General features: G+C 55.3%; 1 protein-coding gene across 3 annotated transcripts in view; it reads right to left on the bottom strand.

Annotated features, from left to right (window-relative positions):
• The window catches only part of ZC3H3 (zinc finger CCCH-type containing 3), a 361,466-nt gene that overhangs the window by 40,691 nt on the left and 301,426 nt on the right, over positions 1-19,349 (bottom strand). Inside the window, exons 11-12 of one of the 3 annotated variants that reach the window (XM_075581388.1) lie at positions 16,733-16,914; positions 9,664-9,951 (exon numbers count right to left, since the gene is read on the bottom strand). In XM_075581388.1, coding sequence (XP_075437503.1) covers positions 9,911-9,951; positions 16,733-16,914 — 223 coding nt within the window. In that variant the 3' untranslated portion in view covers positions 9,664-9,910. Of the gene's footprint in view, positions 1-9,663; positions 9,952-14,526; positions 15,463-16,732; positions 16,915-19,349 lie in introns of those variants that run through there. The other 2 variants (XM_075581387.1, XM_075581389.1) reach the window with 2 other exon arrangements.

Below are 19,349 nucleotides of genomic sequence, written 5' to 3'. Positions count from 1 at the left end.
CTGCTGTCCCAGGTACAGGATACACAGGGAAGGCCCCGCTGCAATCCCAGTTACAGGACACACAGGGAAGGCCCGCTGCTATCCGAGGTATAGGATACACAGGGAAGGCCCGCTGCAATCCCAGGTATAGGATACACAGGGAAGGCCCGCTGCAATCCCAGGTACAGGATACACAGGGAAGGCCCGCTGCTATCCCAGGTACAGGATACACAGGGAAGGCCCGCTGCTATCCCAGGTACAGGAGATACAGGGAAGGCCTGCTACTATCCCAGGTACAGGATACACAGAGAAGGCCCACTGCAATCCCAGGTACAGGATACACAGGGAAGGCCCGCTGCTATCCCAGGTACAGGATACACAGGGAAGGCCCGCTGCAATCCCAGGTACAGGACACACAGGGAAGGCCCGCTGCAATCCCAGGTACAGGATACACAGGGAAGGCCCCGCTGCAATCCCAGGTACAGGAAACACAGGGAAGGCCCGCTGCTATAACAGGTACAGGATACACAGGGAAGGCCCGCTGCTATCCCAGGTACAGGATACACAGGGAAGGCCCGCTGCAATCCCAGGTACAGGATACACAGGGAAGGCCCGCTGCAATCCCAGGTACAGGATACACAGGGAAGGCCCGCTGCAATCCCAGGTACAGGATACACAGGGAAGGCCCGCTGTCCCAGGTACAGGATACACAGGGAAGGCCCGCTGCTATCCCAGGTACAGGAGATACAGGGAAGGCCCGCTGCTATCCCAGGTACAGGATACACAGGTAAGGCCCGCTGCAATCCCAGGTACAGGAAACACAGGGAAGGCCCGCTGCAATCCCAGGTTCAGGAAACACAGGGAAGGCCCTCTGTAATCCCAGGTACAGGATACACAGGGAAGGCCCGCTGCTATCCCAGGTACAGGATACACAGGGAAGGCCCGCTGCTATCCCAGGTACAGGATACATAGGGAAGGCCCGCTGCAATCCCAGGTACAGGATACACAGGGAAGGCCCGCTGCAATCCCAGGTACAGGATACACAGGGAAGGCCCGCTGCTATCCCAGGTACAGGATACACAGGGAAGGCCCGCTGCAATCCCAGGTACAGGATACACAGGGAAGGCCCGCTGCTATCCCAGGTACAGGAGATACAGGGAAGGCCCGCTACTATCCCAGGTACAGGATACACAGGGAAGGCCTGCTACTATCCCAGGTACAGGATACACAGGGAAGGCCCGCTGCAATCCCAGGTACAGGATACACAGGGAAGGCCCCGCTGCAATCCCAGGTACAGGAAACACAGGGAAGGCCCGCTGCAATCCCAGGTACAGGATACACAGGGAAGGCCCGCTGCAATCCCAGGTACAGGATACACAGGGAAGGCCCGCTACTATCCCAGGTACAAGATACACAGGTAAGGCCCGCTGCTATCCCAGGTACAGGATACACAGAGAATGCCTGCTGCTATCCCAGGTACAGGAAACACAGGGAAGGCCCGCTGCTATCCCAGGTACAGGATACACAGGGAAGGCCCGCTACTATCCCAGGTACAGGATACACAGGGAAGGCCCGCTGCAATCCCAGGTACAGGATACACAGGGAAGGCCCCGCTGCAATCCCAGGTACAGGAAACACAGGGAAGGCCCGCTGCAATCCCAGGTACAGGATACACAGGGAAGGCCCGCTGCAATCCCAGGTACAGGATACACAGGGAAGGCCCGCTGCAATCCCAGGTACAGGATACACAGGGAAGGCCCGCTGCAATCCCAGGTACAGGATACACAGGGAAGGCCCGCTACTATCCCATGTACAGGATACACAGGGAAGGCCCGCTGCAATCCCAGGTACAGGATACACAGGGAAGGCCCGCTGCAATCCCAGGTACAGGATACACAGGGAAGGCCCGCTGCAATCCCAGGTACAGGATACACAGGGAAGGCCCGCTGCAATCCCAGGTACAGGATACACAGGGAAGGCCCGCTGCTATCCCAGGTACAGGATACACAGGGAAGGCTCGCTGCAATCCCAGGTACAGGATACACAGGGTTAGGCCCGCTGCTATCCCAGGTACAGGATACACAGGGAAGGCCCGCTACTATCCCAGGTACAGGATACACAGGGAAGGCCCGCTACTATCCCAGGTAGAGGATACACAGGGAAGGCCCGCTACTATCCCAGGTACAGGATACACAGGGAAGGCCCGCTGTCCCAGGTACAGGATACACAGGGAAGGCCCGCTGCAATCCCAGGTACAGGATACACAGGGAAGGCCCCGCTGCAATCCCAGGTACAGGAAACACAAGGAAGGCCCGCTGCAATCCCAGGTACAGGATACACAGGGAAGGCCCGCTGCAATCCCAGGTACAGGATACACAGGGAAGGCCCGCTGCTATCCCAGGTACAGGAGATACAGGGAAGGCCTGCTACTATCCCAGGTACAAGATACACAGGTAAGGCCCGCTGCTATCCCAGGTACAAGATACACAGGGAAGGCCCGCTGCAATCCCAGGTACAGGAAACACAGGGAAGGCCCGCTGCAATCCCAGGTTCAGGAAACACAGGGAAGGCCCGCTGCTATCCCAGGTACAGGATACACAGGGAAGGCCTGCTACTATCCCAGGTACAGGAAACACAGGGAAGGCCCGCTGCTATCCCAGGTACAGGATACACAGGGAAGGCCCCGCTGCAATCCCAGGTACAGGATACACAGGGAAGGCCCGCTGCTATCCCAGGTACAGGATACACAGGGAAGGCCCGCTGCTATCCCAGGTACAGGATACACAGGGAAGGCCCGCTGCAATCCCAGGTACAGGATACACAGGGAAGGCCCGCTGCTATCCCAGGTACAGGAGATACAGGGAAGGCCTGCTACTATCCCAGGTACAAGATACACAGGTAAGGCCCGCTGCTATCCCAGGTACAGGATACACAGAGAATGCCTGCTGCTATCCCAGGTACAGGAAACACAGGGAAGGCCCGCTGCTATCCCAGGTACAGGATACACAGGGAAGGCCCGCTACTATCCCAGGTACAGGATACACAGGGAAGGCCCGCTGCAATCCCAGGTACAGGATACACAGGGAAGGCCCCGCTGCAATCCCAGGTACAGGAAACACAGGGAAGGCCCGCTGCAATCCCAGGTACAGGATACACAGGGAAGGCCCGCTGCAATCCCAGGTACAGGATACACAGGGAAGGCCCGCTGCAATCCCAGGTACAGGATACACAGGGAAGGCCCGCTGCAATCCCAGGTACAGGATACACAGGGAAGGCCCGCTGCAATCCCAGGTACAGGATACACAGGGAAGACCCACTGCAATCCCAGGTACAGGATACACAGGGAAGGCCCGCTGCAATCCCAGGTACAGGATACACAGGGAAGGCCCGCTGCTATCCCAGGTACAGGATACACAGGGAAGGCTCGCTGCAATCCCAGGTACAGGATACACAGGGAAGGCCCGCTGCTATCCCAGGTACAGGATACACAGGGAAGGCCCGCTACTATCCCAGGTACAGGATACACAGGGAAGGCCCGCTACTATCCCAGGTACAGGATACACAGGGAAGGCCCGCTACTATCCCAGGTACAGGATACACAGGGAAGGCCCGCTGTCCCAGGTACAGGATACACAGGGAAGGCCCGCTGCAATCCCAGGTACAGGATACACAGGGAAGGCCCCGCTGCAATCCCAGGTACAGGAAACACAGGGAAGGCCCGCTGCAATCCCAGGTACAGGATACACAGGGAAGGCCCGCTGCAATCCCAGGTACAGGATACACAGGGAAGGCCCGCTGCTATCCCAGGTACAGGAGATACAGGGAAGGCCTGCTACTATCCCAGGTACAAGATACACAGGTAAGGCCCGCTGCTATCCCAGGTACAAGATACACAGGGAAGGCCCGCTGCAATCCCAGGTACAGGAAACACAGGGAAGGCCCGCTGCAATCCCAGGTTCAGGAAACACAGGGAAGGCCCGCTGCTATCCCAGGTACAGGATACACAGGGAAGGCCTGCTACTATCCCAGGTACAGGAAACACAGGGAAGGCCCGCTGCTATCCCAGGTACAGGATACACAGGGAAGGCCCCGCTGCAATCCCAGGTACAGGATACACAGGGAAGGCCCGCTGCTATCCCAGGTACAGGATACACAGGGAAGGCCCGCTGCTATCCCAGGTACAGGATACACAGGGAAGGCCCGCTGCTATCCCAGGTACTGGATACACAGGGAAGGCCCGCTGCTATCCCAGGTACTGGATATACAGGGAAGGCCCCGCTGCTATCCCAGGTACAGGAGACACAGGGAAGGCCCGCTGCAATCCCAGGTACAGGATACGCAGGGAAGGCCCGCTGCAATCCCAGGTACAGGAAACACAGGGAAGGCCCGCTGCAATCCCAGGTACAGGATACACAGGGAAGGCCCGCTGCAATCCCAGGTACAGGATACACAGGGAAGGAAGAGTAGGGGCTCCATGGAATTTTATAAATGCAATAATTTATTGAAGCCAAATAAAGTGTCCAATGTTTTGGCTGTCACAGCAGCCTCTGTCAAGCTGTGCCACTACATGACAAAGGCTGCTGTGACAGCCGAAACGTTGGACACTTTATTTGGCTCAATAAATTATTGCATTTATAAAATTCCCTGTGTATCCTGTACCTGGGATAGCAGCGGGGCCTTCCCTGTGTATCCTGTACCTGGGATTGCAGCGGGGCCTTTCCTGTGTATCCTGTACCTGGGATTGCAGCGGGCCTTCCCTGTGTATCCTGTACCTGGGATAGCAGCGGGGACTTCCCTGTGTTTCCTGTACCTGGGATAGCAGCGGGGACTTCCCTGTGTCTCCTGTACCTGGGATAGCAGCGGGCCTTCCCTGTGTATCCTGTACCTGGGATAGCAGCGGGCCTTCCCTTTGTATCCTGTACCTGGGATAGCAGCGGGCCTTCCCTGTGTTTCCTGTACCTGGGATTGCAGCGGGCCTTCCCTGTGTATCCTGTACCTGGGATAGCAGCGGGGCCTTCCCTGTATTTCCTGTACCTGGGATAGCAGCGGGGACTTCCCTGTGTCTCCTGTACCTGGGATAGCAGCAGGCCTTCCCTGTGTATCCTGTACCTGGGATTGCAGCGAGCCTTCCCTGTGTATCCTGTACCTGGGATTGCAGCGGGCCTTCCCTGTGTATCCTGTACCTGGGATAGCAGCGTGCCTTCCCTGTGTATCCTGTACATGGGATAGTAGCGGGCCTTCCCTGTGTATCCTGTACCTGGGATTGCAGCGGGCCTTCCCTGTGTATCCTGTACCTGGGATTGCAGCGAGCCTTCCCTGTGTATCCTGTACCTGGGATTGCAGCGGGGACTTCCCCGTGTATCCTTTACCTGGGATAGTAGCGGGCCTTCCCTGTGTATCCTGTACCTGGGATTGCAGCGGGCCTTCCCTGTGTATCCTGTACCTGGGATAGCAGCGGGCCTTCCCTGTGTATCCTGTACCTGGGATAGCAGTGGGCCTTCCCTGTGTATCCTGTACCTGGGATAGCAGCGGGGCCTTCCCTGTGTATCCTGTACCTGGGATAGCAGCGGGCCTTCCCTGTGTATCCTGTACCTGGGATAGCAGCGGGGACTTCCCTGTGTCTCCTGTACCTGGGATAGCAGCGGGCCTTCCCTGTGTATCCTGTACCTGGGATAGCAGCGGGCCTTCCCTGTGTATCCTGTACCTGGGATAGCAGCGGGCCTTCCCTGTATCTCCTGTACCTGGGATAGCAGCGGGCCTTCCCTGTGTATCCTGTACCTGGGATAGCAGCGGGCCTTCCCTGTGTATCCTGTACCTGGGATAGCAGCGGGCCTTCCCTGTGTATCCTGTACCTGGGATAGCAGCGGGCCTTCCCGGTGTATCCTGTACCTGGGATTGCAGCGGGCCTTCCCTGTGTATCCTGTACCTGGGATAGCAGCGGGGCCTTCCCTGTATTTCCTGTACCTGGGATAGCAGCGGGGACTTCCCTGTGTCTCCTGTACCTGGGATAGCAGCGGGCCTTCCTTGTGTATCCTGTACCTGGGATTGCAGCAGGCCTTCCCTGTGTATCCTGTACCTGGGATTGCAGCGGGCCTTCCCTGTGTATCCTGTACCTGGGATAGCAGCGTGCCTTCCCTGTGTATCCTGTACATGGGATAGTAGCGGGCCTTCCCTGTGTATCCTGTACCTGGGATTGCAGCGGGCCTTCCCTGTGTATCCTGTACCTGGGATTGCAGCGGGCCTTCCCTGTGTATCCTGTACCTGGGATTGCAGCGGGGCCTTCCCTGTATTTCCTGTACCTGGGATTGCAGCGGGGACTTCCCCGTGTATCCTTTACTTGGGATAGTAGCGTGCCTTCCCTGTGTATCCTGTACCTGGGATTGCAGCGGGGCCTTCCCTGTGTATCCTGTACCTGGGATAGCAGCGTGCCTTCCCTGTGTATCCTGTACATGGGATAGTAGCGGGCCTTCCCTGTGTATCCTGTACCTGGGATTGCAGCGGGCCTTCCCTGTGTATCCTGTACCTGGGATTGCAGCGGGGACTTCCCCGTGTATCCTTTACCTGGGATAGTAGCAGGCCTTCCCTGTGTATCCTGTACCTGGGATAGCAGCGGGCCTTCCCTGTGTATCCTGTACCTGGGATAGCAGCGGGCCTTCCCTGTGTATCCAGTACCTGGGATAGCAGCGGGCCTTCCCTGTGTATCCTGTACCTGGGATTGCAGCGGGCCTTCCCTGTGTATCCTGTACCTGGGATAGCAGCGGGCCTTCCCTGTGTATCCTGTACCTGGGATAGCAGTGGGCCTTCCCTGTGTATCCTGTACCTGGGATTGCAGCGGGCCTTCCCTGTGTATCCTGTACCTGGGATTGCAGCGGGCCTTCCCTGTGTATCCTGTACCTGGGATAGTAGCAGGCCTTCCCTGTGTATCCTGTACCTGGGATAGCAGCGGGCCTTCCCTGTGTATCCTGTACCTGGGATAGCAGCGGGCCTTCCCTGTGTATCCTGTACCTGGGATAGCAGTGGGCCTTCCCTGTGTATCCTGTACCTGGGATTGCAGCGGGCCTTCCCTGTGTATCCTGTACCTGGGATTGCAGCGGGCCTTCCCTGTGTATCCTGTACCTGGGATAGTAGCAGGCCTTCCCTGTGTATCCTGTACCTGGGATAGTAGCAGGCCTTCCCTGTGTATCCTGTACCAGGGATAGCAGCGAGCCTTCCCTGTGTATCCTGTACCTGGGATAGTAGCGGGCCTTCCTTGTGTATCCTGTACCTGGGATAGCAGCAAACCTTCCCTGTGTATCCTGTACCTGGGATTACAGCGGGCCTTCCCTGTGTATCCTGTACCTGGGATAGCAGCAAACCTTCCCTGTGTATCCTGTACCTGGGATTGCAGCGGGCCTTCCCTGTGTATCCTGTACCTGGGATAGCAGCGGGCCTTCCCTGTGTATCCTGTACGTGGGATAGCAGCGGGCCTTCCCTGTGTATCCTGTACCTGGGATTGCAGCGGGCCTTCCCTGTGTGTCCTGTACCTGGGATTGCAGCGGGCCTTCCCTGTGTGTCCTGTACCTGGGATAGCAGCGGGCCTTCCCTGTGTATCCTGTACGTGGGATAGCAGCGGGCCTTCCCTGTGTATCCTGTACCTGGGACAGCAGCGGGCCTTCCCTGTGTATCCTGTACCTGGGATTGCAGCGGGCCTTCCCTGTGTATCCTGTGCTGTACCTGGGATTGCAGCGGGCCTTCCCTGTGTATCCTGTACCTGGGACAGCAGCGGGCCTTCCCTGTATATCCTGTACCTGGGATTGCAGCGGGCCTTCCCTGTGTATCCTGTACCTGGGACAGCAGCGGGCCTTCCCTGTGTATCCTGTACCTGGGATTGCAGCGGGCCTTCCCTGTGTATCCTGTGCTGTACCTGGGATTGCAGCGGGCCTTCCCTGTGTATCCTGTACCTGGGATAGTAGCAGGCCTTCCCTGTGTATCCTGTACCTGGGATAGTAGCAGGCCTTCCCTGTGTATCCTGTACCTGGGATAGTAGCGGGCCTTCCCTGTGTATCCTGTACCAGGGATAGCAGCGGGCCTTCCCTGTGTATCCTGTACCTGGGATAGCAGCGGGCCTTCCCTGTGTATCCTGTACCTGGGATTGCAGCGGGGACTTCCCCGTGTATCCTGTACCTGGGATAGCAGCGGGCCTTCCCTGTGTATCCTGTACATGGGATAGTAGCAGGCCTTCCCTGTGTATCCTGTACCTGGGATTGCAGCGGGCCTTCCCTGTGTATCCTGTACCTGGGATTGCAGCAGGGACTTCCCCGTGTATCCTGTACCTGGGATAGCAGCGGGCCTTCCCTGTGTATCCTGTACATGGGATAGTAGCAGGCCTTCCCTGTGTATCCTGTACCTGGGATAGCAGCGGGCCTTCCCTGTGTATCCTGTACCTGGGATAGTAGCAGGCCTTCCCTGTGTATCCTGTACCTGGGATAGCAGCAGGCCTTCCCTGTGTATCCTGTACCTGGGATAGTAGCAGGCCTTCCCTGTGTATCCTGTACCTGGGATAGCAGCGGGCCTTCCCTGTGTATCCTGTACCTGGGATTGCAGCGGGCCTTCCCTGTGTATCCTGTACCTGGGATTGCAGCGGGCCTTCCCTGTGTATCCTGTACCTGGGATAGCAGCGGGCCTTCCCTGTGTATCCTGTACCTGGGATTGCAGCGGGCCTTCCCTGTGTATCCTGTACCTGGGATAGTAGCAGGCCTTCCCTGTGTATCCTGTACCTGGGATTGCAGCGGGCCTTCCCTGTGTATCCTGTACCTGGGATTGCAGCAGGGACTTCCCCGTGTATCCTGTACCTGGGATAGCAGCGGGCCTTCCCTGTGTATCCTGTACCTGGGATAGCAGCGGGTCTTCCCTGTGTATCCTGTACCTGGGATTGCAGCAGGGACTTCCCCGTGTATCCTGTACCTGGGATAGCAGCGGGCCTTCCCTGTGTATCCTGTACCTGGGATAGTAGCGGGCCTTCCCTGTGTATCCTGTACCTGGGATAGCAGCGGGCCTTCCCTGTGTATCCTGTACCTGGGATTGCAGCGAGCCTTCCCTGTGTATCCTGTACCAGGGATAGCAGCGGGTCTTCCCTGTGTATCCTGTACCTGGGATAGCAGCGGGGCCTTCCCTGTGTATCCTGTACCTGGGATAGCAGCGGGCCTTCCCTGTGTATCCTGTACCAGGGATAGCAGCGAGCCTTCCCTGTGTATCCTGTACCTGGGATAGTAGCAGGCCTTCCCTGTGTATCCTGTACCTGGGATTGCAGCGGGGCCTTCCCTGTGTATCCTGTACCTGGGATAGCAGCGGGCCTTCCCTGTGTATCCTGTACCTGGGATTGCAGCGGGCCTTCCCTGTGTATCCTGTACCTGGGATAGCAGCGGGCCTTCCCTGTGTATCCTGTACCTGGGATTGCAGCGAGCCTTCCCTGTGTATCCTGTACCTGGGATTGCAGCGAGCCTTCCCTGTGTATCCTGTACCTGGGATTGCAGCGAGCCTTCCCTGTGTATCCAGTACCTGGGATAGCAGCGGGCCTTCCCTGTGTATCCAGTACCTGGGATAGCAGCGGGCGTTCCCTGTGTATCCTGTACCTGGGATTGCAGCGGGCCTTCCCTGTGTTTCCTGTGCTTGCCTTGCAGCGGGCCTTCCCTCATGGCGTTAGAGAGCACCGGTATTACTATCTCAGATTTATTTCGATGTTTGGTGTGCACCAGTTTCCCACATTACATTGAACACACACGAAACCCAGAAGCACAATCTTTGCACACTTCACATTCACAGAACTGCATTTTCTTCCCTTGTTTGCACCGTCTCTGCCCCGCTCGCCTCTATTGCCCGTAAACTGCTGAAACCGTTCCCCCTGCGCAGCTCCCTAGGCCCGAATCTCCTTTCCCGCTGCTACGCGCCATCTTTAAATGTTGGCCAGGTTATTTTTGTCTTCTCCGCAAACGTCTCCGGAAAAAAGAAATGTGAAAAAACATAATATATCTATACCGGCGTTTATATGCATTTCTCTGTATTTTAAACATTATGTTCCTACTGGAAAGTGCTGTACTTGCCACTATACAAATGTAATTAAACACAACAAATATCTGGCAAAATCCCTCTAATTACATTAAAAACCTCATTTATTCTTGTGCTGTTTACCGCTCACCCCACTGATAGAAAGCACCGGTACCCCAATGTACAATATAGAGAGCTAACAAAATGACTGCTTAGATTGGAAGGTCTTTGGGGAAGGGATGCAGAATTACCCATGTTAATACAGAGGAGTATATAATTGTACATTAGCCATGCTGGCATTTTACATTGTAAAGCGCTAGAGGACAATGGGGGTGCTGTATCAATGAGCGATATTTATGATCAGCGACAATGTATCATGGTACTTTGCTCTGCGTTTGTGTGCCTCAGCTGGTGATTTAGGGAGTGACAATGAGAGGGGTTCCCTGCCTGTATTAGAAGGGGGTGCATCACAGGGTGTTACAAGGCAGCGCTTTAACCCCTGCCAACTCTGATGGGCCGTGAACTCCCCTGGTTACTCTGCGTCAAATAAAAGGAACACGTTTCATATATCTGCGGCAGACACGGAGAATGGAGCAGTACGTCAGGAGGAACCGGTTCCTTATACGTAGGTGTAGCGGATGTTACCGCTCCCGTTAACGTGATGCATTATTACACAATAGCGCTGTTGAAAACAATGGTTAGAGAGAGAACCGTTATTTGGTGCGTTGTTTGCGCTAATGGGGATAGTAAAATCTGCTAAATGTTTCGTTTACATTGATTCATCACGGGCACATTGTCTCGGCTATGTAAGGATGAAGCACGTTCTCCTGTAAAGATGGAGGAGTCCTGTATCTGGGAACAATGACATGATTGACATGAATTCATTCTCTACACTTGGGTGACGGACTATAGGTTGATACAGCATTTCCAGGCATGTCAAATTAAAGGGATATAGTTATATAGCCATCTATAGCTCTATATATCTATACATCGATATATATATCTGTATTTCTATATAGATATATATCTATCTGTAGATATACATACAGACACACAGATGGAAAAAATGCACAGCCAAAGTTTCATATACCCCTTAATCTCACTAAATGAGCAGCGTAATTACCCATCAGGAATGTGAATGTGTGTCAGCATGACTGGAGTGCCTTGCAGGGCTGTGTGTGCTGTATATGGGCTGGGATAGAGTGGTGTTCTGCAAGGTGGGAGCGAGAGGTGCCCCCACACAGCTGTGAGGCAAGGCTGCGGCTCCCATACAGAACAACACAACCCCTTCCCCGGGCTGCGGCTTCCATACAGGACAACACAACCCCTTCCCTGGGCTGCGGCTCCCATACAGAACAACACAACCCCTTCCCCGGGCTGCTGCTCCCATACAGGACAACACAACCCCTTCCCCGGGCTGCGGCTCCCATACAGGACAACACAACCCCTTCCCCGGGCTGCTGCTTCCTTACAGGACAACACAACCCCTTCCCCGGGCTGCTGCTTCCTTACAGGACAACACAACCCCTTCCCCGGGCTGCTGCTCCCATACAGGACAACACAACCCCTTCCCCGGGCTGCTGCTCCCATACAGGACAACACAACCCCTTCCCTGAGCTGCTGCTTCCTTACAGGACAACACAACCCCTTCCCCGGGCTGCGGCTCCCTTACAGGACAACACAACCCCTTCCCCGAGCTGCTGCTTCCTTACAGGAAAACACAACCCCTTCCCCAAGCTGCGGCTCCCATACAGGACAACACAACCCCTTCCCCGGGCTACGGCTCCCATACAGGACAACACAACCCCTTCCCGGGCTGCTGCTTCCTTACAGGACAACACAACCCTTCCCCGGGCTGCGGCTCCCATACAGGACAACACAACCCCTTCCCCGGGCTGCGGCTCCCATACAAGACAACACAACCCCTTCCCCGGGCTGCTGCTTCCTTACAGGACAACACAACCCCTTCCCCGGGCTGCTGCTTCCTTACAGGACAACACAACCCCTTCCCCGGGCTGCGGCTCCAATACAGGACAACACAACCCCTTCCCCGGGCTGCGGCTCCAATACAGGACAACACAACCCCTTCCCCGGGCTGTGGCTCCCACACAGGACAACACAACCCCTTCCCCGGGCTGCTGCTTCCTTACAGGACAACACAACCCCTTCCCTGAGCTGCTGCTTCCTTACAGAACAACACAACCCTTCCCCGGGCTGCGGCTCCAATACAGGACAACACAACCCCTTCCCCGGGCTGCGGCTCCCATACAGGACAACACAACCCCTTCCCCGGGCTGCGGCTCCCATACAGGACAAAACAACCCCTTCCCCGGGCTGCGGCTCCCATACAGGACAACACAACCCCTTCCCCGGGCTGCAGGTCCCATACAGGACAACACAACCCCTTCCCGAGCTGCTGCTTCCTTACAGGACAACACAACCCCTTCCCCGGGCTGCGGCTCCAATACAGGACAACACAACCCCTTCCCCGGGCTGCGGCTCCAATACAGGACAACACAACCCCTTCCCCGGGCTGCGGCTCCCATACAAGACAACACAACCCCTTCCCCGGGCTGCTGCTTCCCTACAGGACAACACAACCCCTTCCCCGAGCTGCTGCTTCCTTACAGGACAACACAACCCCTTCCCTGGGCTGCGGGTCCCATACAGGACAACACAACCCCTTCCCCGGGCTGCTGCTTCCTTACAGGACAACACAACCCCTTCCCTGGGCTGCGGGTCCCATACAGGACAACACAACCCCTTCCCTGGGCTGCGGGTCCCATACAGGACAACACAGCCCATCAGGGCCACCAACAGAAATCGCGGGGCCCAGGAAAACATTTTAAGCAGGCCCTCTCCCCCCCCCCGTGTCGGCCCTCACGAGCCCCGTCTCTTTCCCCCCCTCTTCCAATGTGTTTCTCTCCCTTCCGTCTCACCCCCTCACTCCCGCCTCGCATGTATTTCTCTCCCCTGCATCTCAATCTTACTCCCTCTTTTCCTCACTCACCCCCTCTCTCCTCCCCCTCCGTCAATTACCCCACGCAAACTCATTCGCTCCCCCCATACAATTCCCCCACAAGATATATACCAAAAAACTTCCCATCGCCAAAAACATACAAAAAAATCCCCACCCCCAAATATATACAACCTCCCTCACCCCCCCAAGTACATACAAAAAACCCACCTACCCAATATATATATATATATATATATATATATATATATATATATATATATGGGAAAAACAGGAAGAGAGAGCGCACGCCCATAGCGTAAAATAGTATTTTAATGAGGGGAGGGGGAAAGGGGGGATAAAAAATGCACTCACAAGGGTACAATAAAAACAAGCATTGTGTGATATAATCACCACCATCCGGTTCGTGTCTGCAGCGTCTTGGGGCAGTCCCAGTATTGCAGTATCAGGATCGTAGTCCCAACAGGTATCCAGGGCAGATAGTATTCAATACAACTGTATTAGAGTCCTGGAAGATGGCTCCGTGTAGTACAGGCTTCTGCAGCAGTTGCGCATGGATCCGTCCGTTCCAGCGCTCGGTGATGACGTCAGTGTCAATGCGTCTGACGTGATGACGCTCCCTGACGCGTTTCGTCACTCTCGGGTAACTTTTTCAAAGGGTGATCACCCTATGGGCGTGCGCTCTCTCTTCCTGTTTTTCCCCTAGATTCACTGTGGACTTGGTTTGACCACACTGAGAGCTGCCGGAGACCCTCCACACCGGAACCAACACCATTACTGGACTTATTTTTGAGGACTGGTTTTTATACATTTTTTTCTCTTATATTATCCATTTATTCCTTTTGTTTCTCTGTTTATTTATTTTTGTCATATATCTATATGTATACAATTATCATATTGTTTCCTGGTTTATAGTTTGATTGATTTGGTTATATATATGTAATTTTTACTATATGGTATATATTAGTTATTATTATTCATTAATTATATTATTTGGTTTATGAACTTTATAGATTTAGCTTAATAGAGGCGCTGCTTTTTTCTTTTTTGTTTGTCATATATATATATATATATATATATATAAAAAAACACAATACATATAACCCCCCATACTTCTGGGGCGCTGACGTCAGAGCCCCATCGCACGCCGGTAGTGGAAGCTCGGCGACGTGGGACAGAGAGAGGAAAGGTCCTGCAGGCAGTTGAGAGTCGGGGCCCGGCCACGACTGGCAGCAGGGCCTGGCATGAGGTCGGGGGAATTGTGCAGCGCCGGGCCGCCCCACCAGCCAGTGGTCACGGGACACCAGCCCCATCTAACTCCCCCTCTTGGCGGCCCTTCAGCCCCTTCCCTGGGCTGCTGCTTCCTTACAGGACAACACAACACTTCCCGAGCTGCTGCTCCCATACAGGAAAACACAACCCCTTCCCCGGGCTGCGGCTCCCATTCAGGACAACACAACCCCTTCCCCGGGCTGCGGCTCCCATACAGGACAACACAACCCCTTCCCTGGGCTGCTCCCATATAGGACAACACAACCCCTTCCCTGGGCTACTGCTCCCATACAGGACAACACAACCCCTTCCCTGGGCTACTCCCATACAGGACAACACAACCCCTTCCCTGGGCTACTGCTCCCATGCAGGTCAACACAACACCTTCTCCGGGCTGCTGCTCCCATACAGGACAACACTACGCCTTCTCCCCGCTGCTGCTCCCATACAGGACAACAAAACCCTTTCCCTGGGCTACTGCTCCCATACAGGACAACACAACCCCTTCCCAAGCTGCTGCTTCTATACAGGACAACACAACCCTTCCCGAGCTGCTGCTTCTGTACAGGACAACACAACCCTTCCCGAGCTGCTGCTTCTGTACAGGACAACACAACCCCTTCTCCGGGCTGCTGCTCCCATACAGCACAACACAACCCCTTCCCTATGCTGCTGCAAGCCAAGATAACACCTTCCCTTCAAAGCTGCCCCCTGCATACTGTATAACTCCTTCAGTGCACTCGCCGGGGCAAAATCATTATCTTCAGGAGAAACGCACATTTAAATTTAGTACATTTGAACTATAACTGAATGGTTTAATCTGTGGTATGTTTATTACTCACATTACATTGTAAAACAGACAACCGCTTTTGTGGGTTCAACATGATAGAAACCATGAAATAAAATGAAAGCACTCACCCATGGAGCCCTATGCCAACTTGAAAGAGATTGCAGACACAAAGGACTCTGGGTAGACAGCAAATTAGCAGCTGAACTTCCTGAAGACTTAGGAAGCAGAGCAGTGTTTATGTGGCAGAGATCTTCTTTACTCCAAGGACCTTGGAGTAACGAGACACACTTTGCCTCGCCGTGACATTACAACCCACAGTTTACAAAACGCTATTTGCCGTGGGTTCAAAAATACATCGGCCAGGCAGCCTGGGGAAATTCACCTGGCTGCCCGGGGTGCACGTGGGACCTGCAGCAGCCGTCTGTTCACAGGAAAGAAACGAAGACATAAAAAAAAGAGAAAGAAACATGAGGATGTCCCCTCCGAGATCTCCTCTTTCCTTGCTGCACACAATTTAGGAGTCCCTGCACGAGACGCTGTGCCAGGTGGATGGATGGAGCCGAGCTGACCTTCCTGCGAGTCTGGGGGTAACGCTGCCTTTGCTGGGAAAACATTGAGCGCGGTGCGTACGTTGGCCCGGCCCAGCGATGCCGCGTCAATTATTTATAACAGAGACATATGGCGAGCAACAAAACAGAGAGCCTGGCTGCTCCGCTGCGCTCCCGGTGTGGGAGTGAAGCGTCCCCTCTCCCGAGGTAAAGTGAGGGGAGGAAGTTAAACTTAGAGGTGAACTCCAAAGATTTCTCAAAGTGTGCCTTATTTCTTATTTATGCTGTCAGCGGTGCAATGTGTTAGCACAGAGCTGTGCAGGCGCCAGGCCGGCAGTCCCACTAACCCCGGTGTACAAACGCAACACTGCCATTCTAAGCACAATGGCACATTCCCAGCAATAAACAGTACACACTGCAATGCTTTCTGCGAGGGTTCAGCTTGGGGAGTACACCGACATGAGGACAGATTGCTGCAGTGATCTTAATGTTGCATTGATGCTGGCTGAACGATTAGGACCAGGGTTGTTATTTGTCCAACTAGGAACAAAATGTTGGCCTGCTTAATAAAACGTGTCAGATACGGCCGCACGCCAATAGACTTGGTGACAAAGTGTATACATGTAATACCATGTCCACGTTTCTGTCCCGATATTGGACCTTATGAATTGGACTTCTCCACCAAGCCCATTGGAGTGCCGCCATATTTATTTTGTCCGCGATATCCTCACTCGTTGTGGAAGACAGCTATCCATGTAACAGAGCGCCACCATCTCCTTATAATAATATCAATATTTGAGAACATCTTTTGTGCGGTGTGTGTGTTTTAATTTGCGAGTATTTCCTCCCTGAAATGGCTGTGTGTGTAAACCAATCTCCCTTATTTGGGGATTCAAGCAGCGGGCACATTAGGAGTTCGAGCAGCGGTGGGCAACGCCAGTCCTCAAAGGCCACAAACTGGTCAGGATATTCCTGCTTCTGCACAGGTGGTGCAGTCTTTGACTGAGCCACTAAATGAGCGACCTGTGCTGAAGCAGGGATATCCTTCAACCCTGACCTGTTGGCGGCCCTTGAGGACGGGAGTTGCCCATGCCGGAGTTAGGATGACTGCAATATTCATAGACATTGGCGCTGGGCAGTTACCCGTGTCCTCGGCAGTCTTCTCCTTCTCAGCCCTGTGCCCCACATCGCTGGGGGGAGTAAGGGAGCAGTTCAGCGAGATGAAGGAGGGGAGTTTCTGCAAACCGCTGGTGCCTGGGAGCTCCTCGTCACTGGTGGAAGGGCCGTCACTGGCGTAGGTTCCTAACGTCATATCTGTGCTCATCCTATAGGGACGGGGTGAAAACACAAAACAAACGTCACAATAATTTTGATAACCGTTTTGTAATTCCAAAACTATAAAATTAAACAAGTGATGCACATACATATATATATATATATATATATATATATATATATATATACTAGCTGAGAGACCCAGCGTTGCCCGGGATGTAATGTTCCCGCTCCTCTCTCTCTCCTCTCTCCTCCCCCCTCTCTCTGTTTGTCCCCCATTCACATCAATCCAGTCCCCCCCTCCCTCCTTTACAGCTCTGTTTGTCCCCCTTTACAGCTTCATGCAGTGTGTGTGTGTCAGTCATTGTGTGTGCGTCAGTCAGTCACTGTGTGTGTGCGTGCGCGCGCGTCAGTGAGTGACGCAGAAACACAAACACACACACAGACTGACTGACGCACACACACACACAGTCAGTGTGTGCGTGCGTGTGAGTGCTTCAGTCAGTGTGTGCGTGCGTGTGCGCCTCAGTCAGTGTGTGCGTGCGGCAGCCAGTGTTTGTGTGCGCGTCAGTCAGTGAGTGCGTGCGGCAGTCAGTCACTGTGTGTGTGCGTGCGTGTGACAGTCACTGTGTGTGTGTGTGCGTGTGCGCGTCAGTCAGTGTGTGTGTCAGTCAGTGTGTGTGTGTGTCAGTCAGTGTGTGTGTGTGTCAGTCAGTGTGTGTGTGTGTGTCAGTCAGTGTGTGTGTGTGTGTCAGTCAGTGTGTGTGCGTGTCAGTCAGTGTGTGTGCGTGTCAGTCAGTGTTTGTGCGTGTGCGCGTCAGTCAGTGTGTGTGTCAGTCAGTGTGTGTGTGCGCGTCAGTTAGTCTGTGTGTGTGTGCGTCAGTCAGTGTGTGTGCGTCAGTCAGTGTGTGTGTGTGTGTGTGTGTGTCAGTCAGTGTGTGTGCGTGTGTGTCAGTTAGTCTGTGTGTGTGTGCGTCAGTCAGTGTGTGTGCGTCAGTCAGTGTGCGTGCGTCAGGGTGTGTGCGCGTGTGGCTGTCAGGGGTTGTGTAGGTGCGGCTGTCAGGGGTTGTGTGCGTGCGTCAGTACGTGTGTGTGTGCATCAGTCAGTGTGTGTGTGTGTGTGTGCGTGCGTCAGTCAGGGTTTGTGTGCGTGCGTCAGTCAGGGTGTGTCTGCGTGCGCCTGTCAGGGTTTGTGTGCGTGCGTCAGTCAAAGGGCAGGCGCGGGGGGTGTGTGAAGGGCAGGCGCGGGGGGTGTGTGAAGGGCAGGCGCGGGGGGGGTGTGAAGGGCAGGCGTGGGGGGTGTGAAGGGCAGGCGGGGGGGTGAAGGGCAGGCGGGGGGTGAAGGGCAGGGGTAGGGGGGGTGAAGGGTAGGGGGGGTGAAGGGTAGGGGGGGTGAAGGGCAGGGGTAGTGGGGGTGAAGGGCAGGGGTAGGGAGGGGTGAAAGACAGGGGTAGGGAGGGGTGAAGGGCAGAGGTAGGGAGGGGTGAAGGGCAGGCGTAGGGGGGGTGAAGGGCAGGGGTAGGGGAGGGCTGAAGGGCAGGGGGGGTGAAGGGCAGGGGTAGAGGGGGTGAAGGGCAGGGGTAGGGGGGGTGAAGGGCAGGGGGGGTGAAGGGCGGGGGGGGGTGAAGGGCAGGGGTAGGGGGGGTGAAGGGCAGGGGTAGGGGGGGTGCAGGGCAGGGGTGAAAGTGAGGCACAAATTGTTTGCAGGAGTAAAATGTCCACACACACACACACACACACACACACACACGACAGGAGTGAGAGGTGGTGGAGAGTGGGACTGGCGCATATCAGAGGAGGCAGCGGCCGGGGAGGTAGCGCCGGGTAGTTAGGTAGCGGCGGGGAGGTAGCGCTGGGGAGTTAGCGGCGGTGAGGTAAGGGACCGGCGGGGAGGTAGCGCCAGGGAGTTAGCGCCAGGTAGTTAGGTAGCGGCGGGGAGGTAGCGCAGGGGAGTTAGCGGCGGTGAGGTAAGGGAGCGGCGGGGAGGTAGCGCCGGGGAGGTAAGGGAGCGTTGGTGGCTGGGGAAGGAGGGCCTCGCTTCCCCTCCGTCTTTCCGGGAGCCGGTTGAGAGCGAGGGGGGAGGAGCCTGAAGTTGGCGGCAGGAGGGCCGCGCTTCCCCTCCGTCCGGGAGCCGGTGCAGGGCGGCGCACGTGATGGGGGGGTCAGGAGGGGGGGACAGAGGGTGTGTGTGTGTGTGTGGGTGAGGGTGTGTGTGTGTCTCCTTTGGCCCGTCACTCCGCCTCAGGCCAATGAGAGGTGTGCGGGGGTGGGCGGGCCAAGGGAGCAATCTCATTGGCCTGGCCCAAGGTCCAATGTGATTTCCGCTAGGGACACAGGGAGACACATACAGACAAAGACACATAGGACGCTTTCAGAAATATATATATATATATTTATATATATATATATATATACACACATATACTGAGACTGAGACTGAAGACTGAGCCTGTGATTGAGCCACCTGTGCTGAGGCTGGGATATC

The sequence above is a fragment of the Ascaphus truei genome, chromosome 2 (assembly GCF_040206685.1).
Source record: "Ascaphus truei isolate aAscTru1 chromosome 2, aAscTru1.hap1, whole genome shotgun sequence".
NCBI lineage: Eukaryota > Metazoa > Chordata > Amphibia > Anura > Ascaphidae > Ascaphus > Ascaphus truei.
The sequence above is the reverse complement of the archived record's forward strand: the minus strand, read 5'-3'. Positions and strand labels throughout refer to the sequence as shown.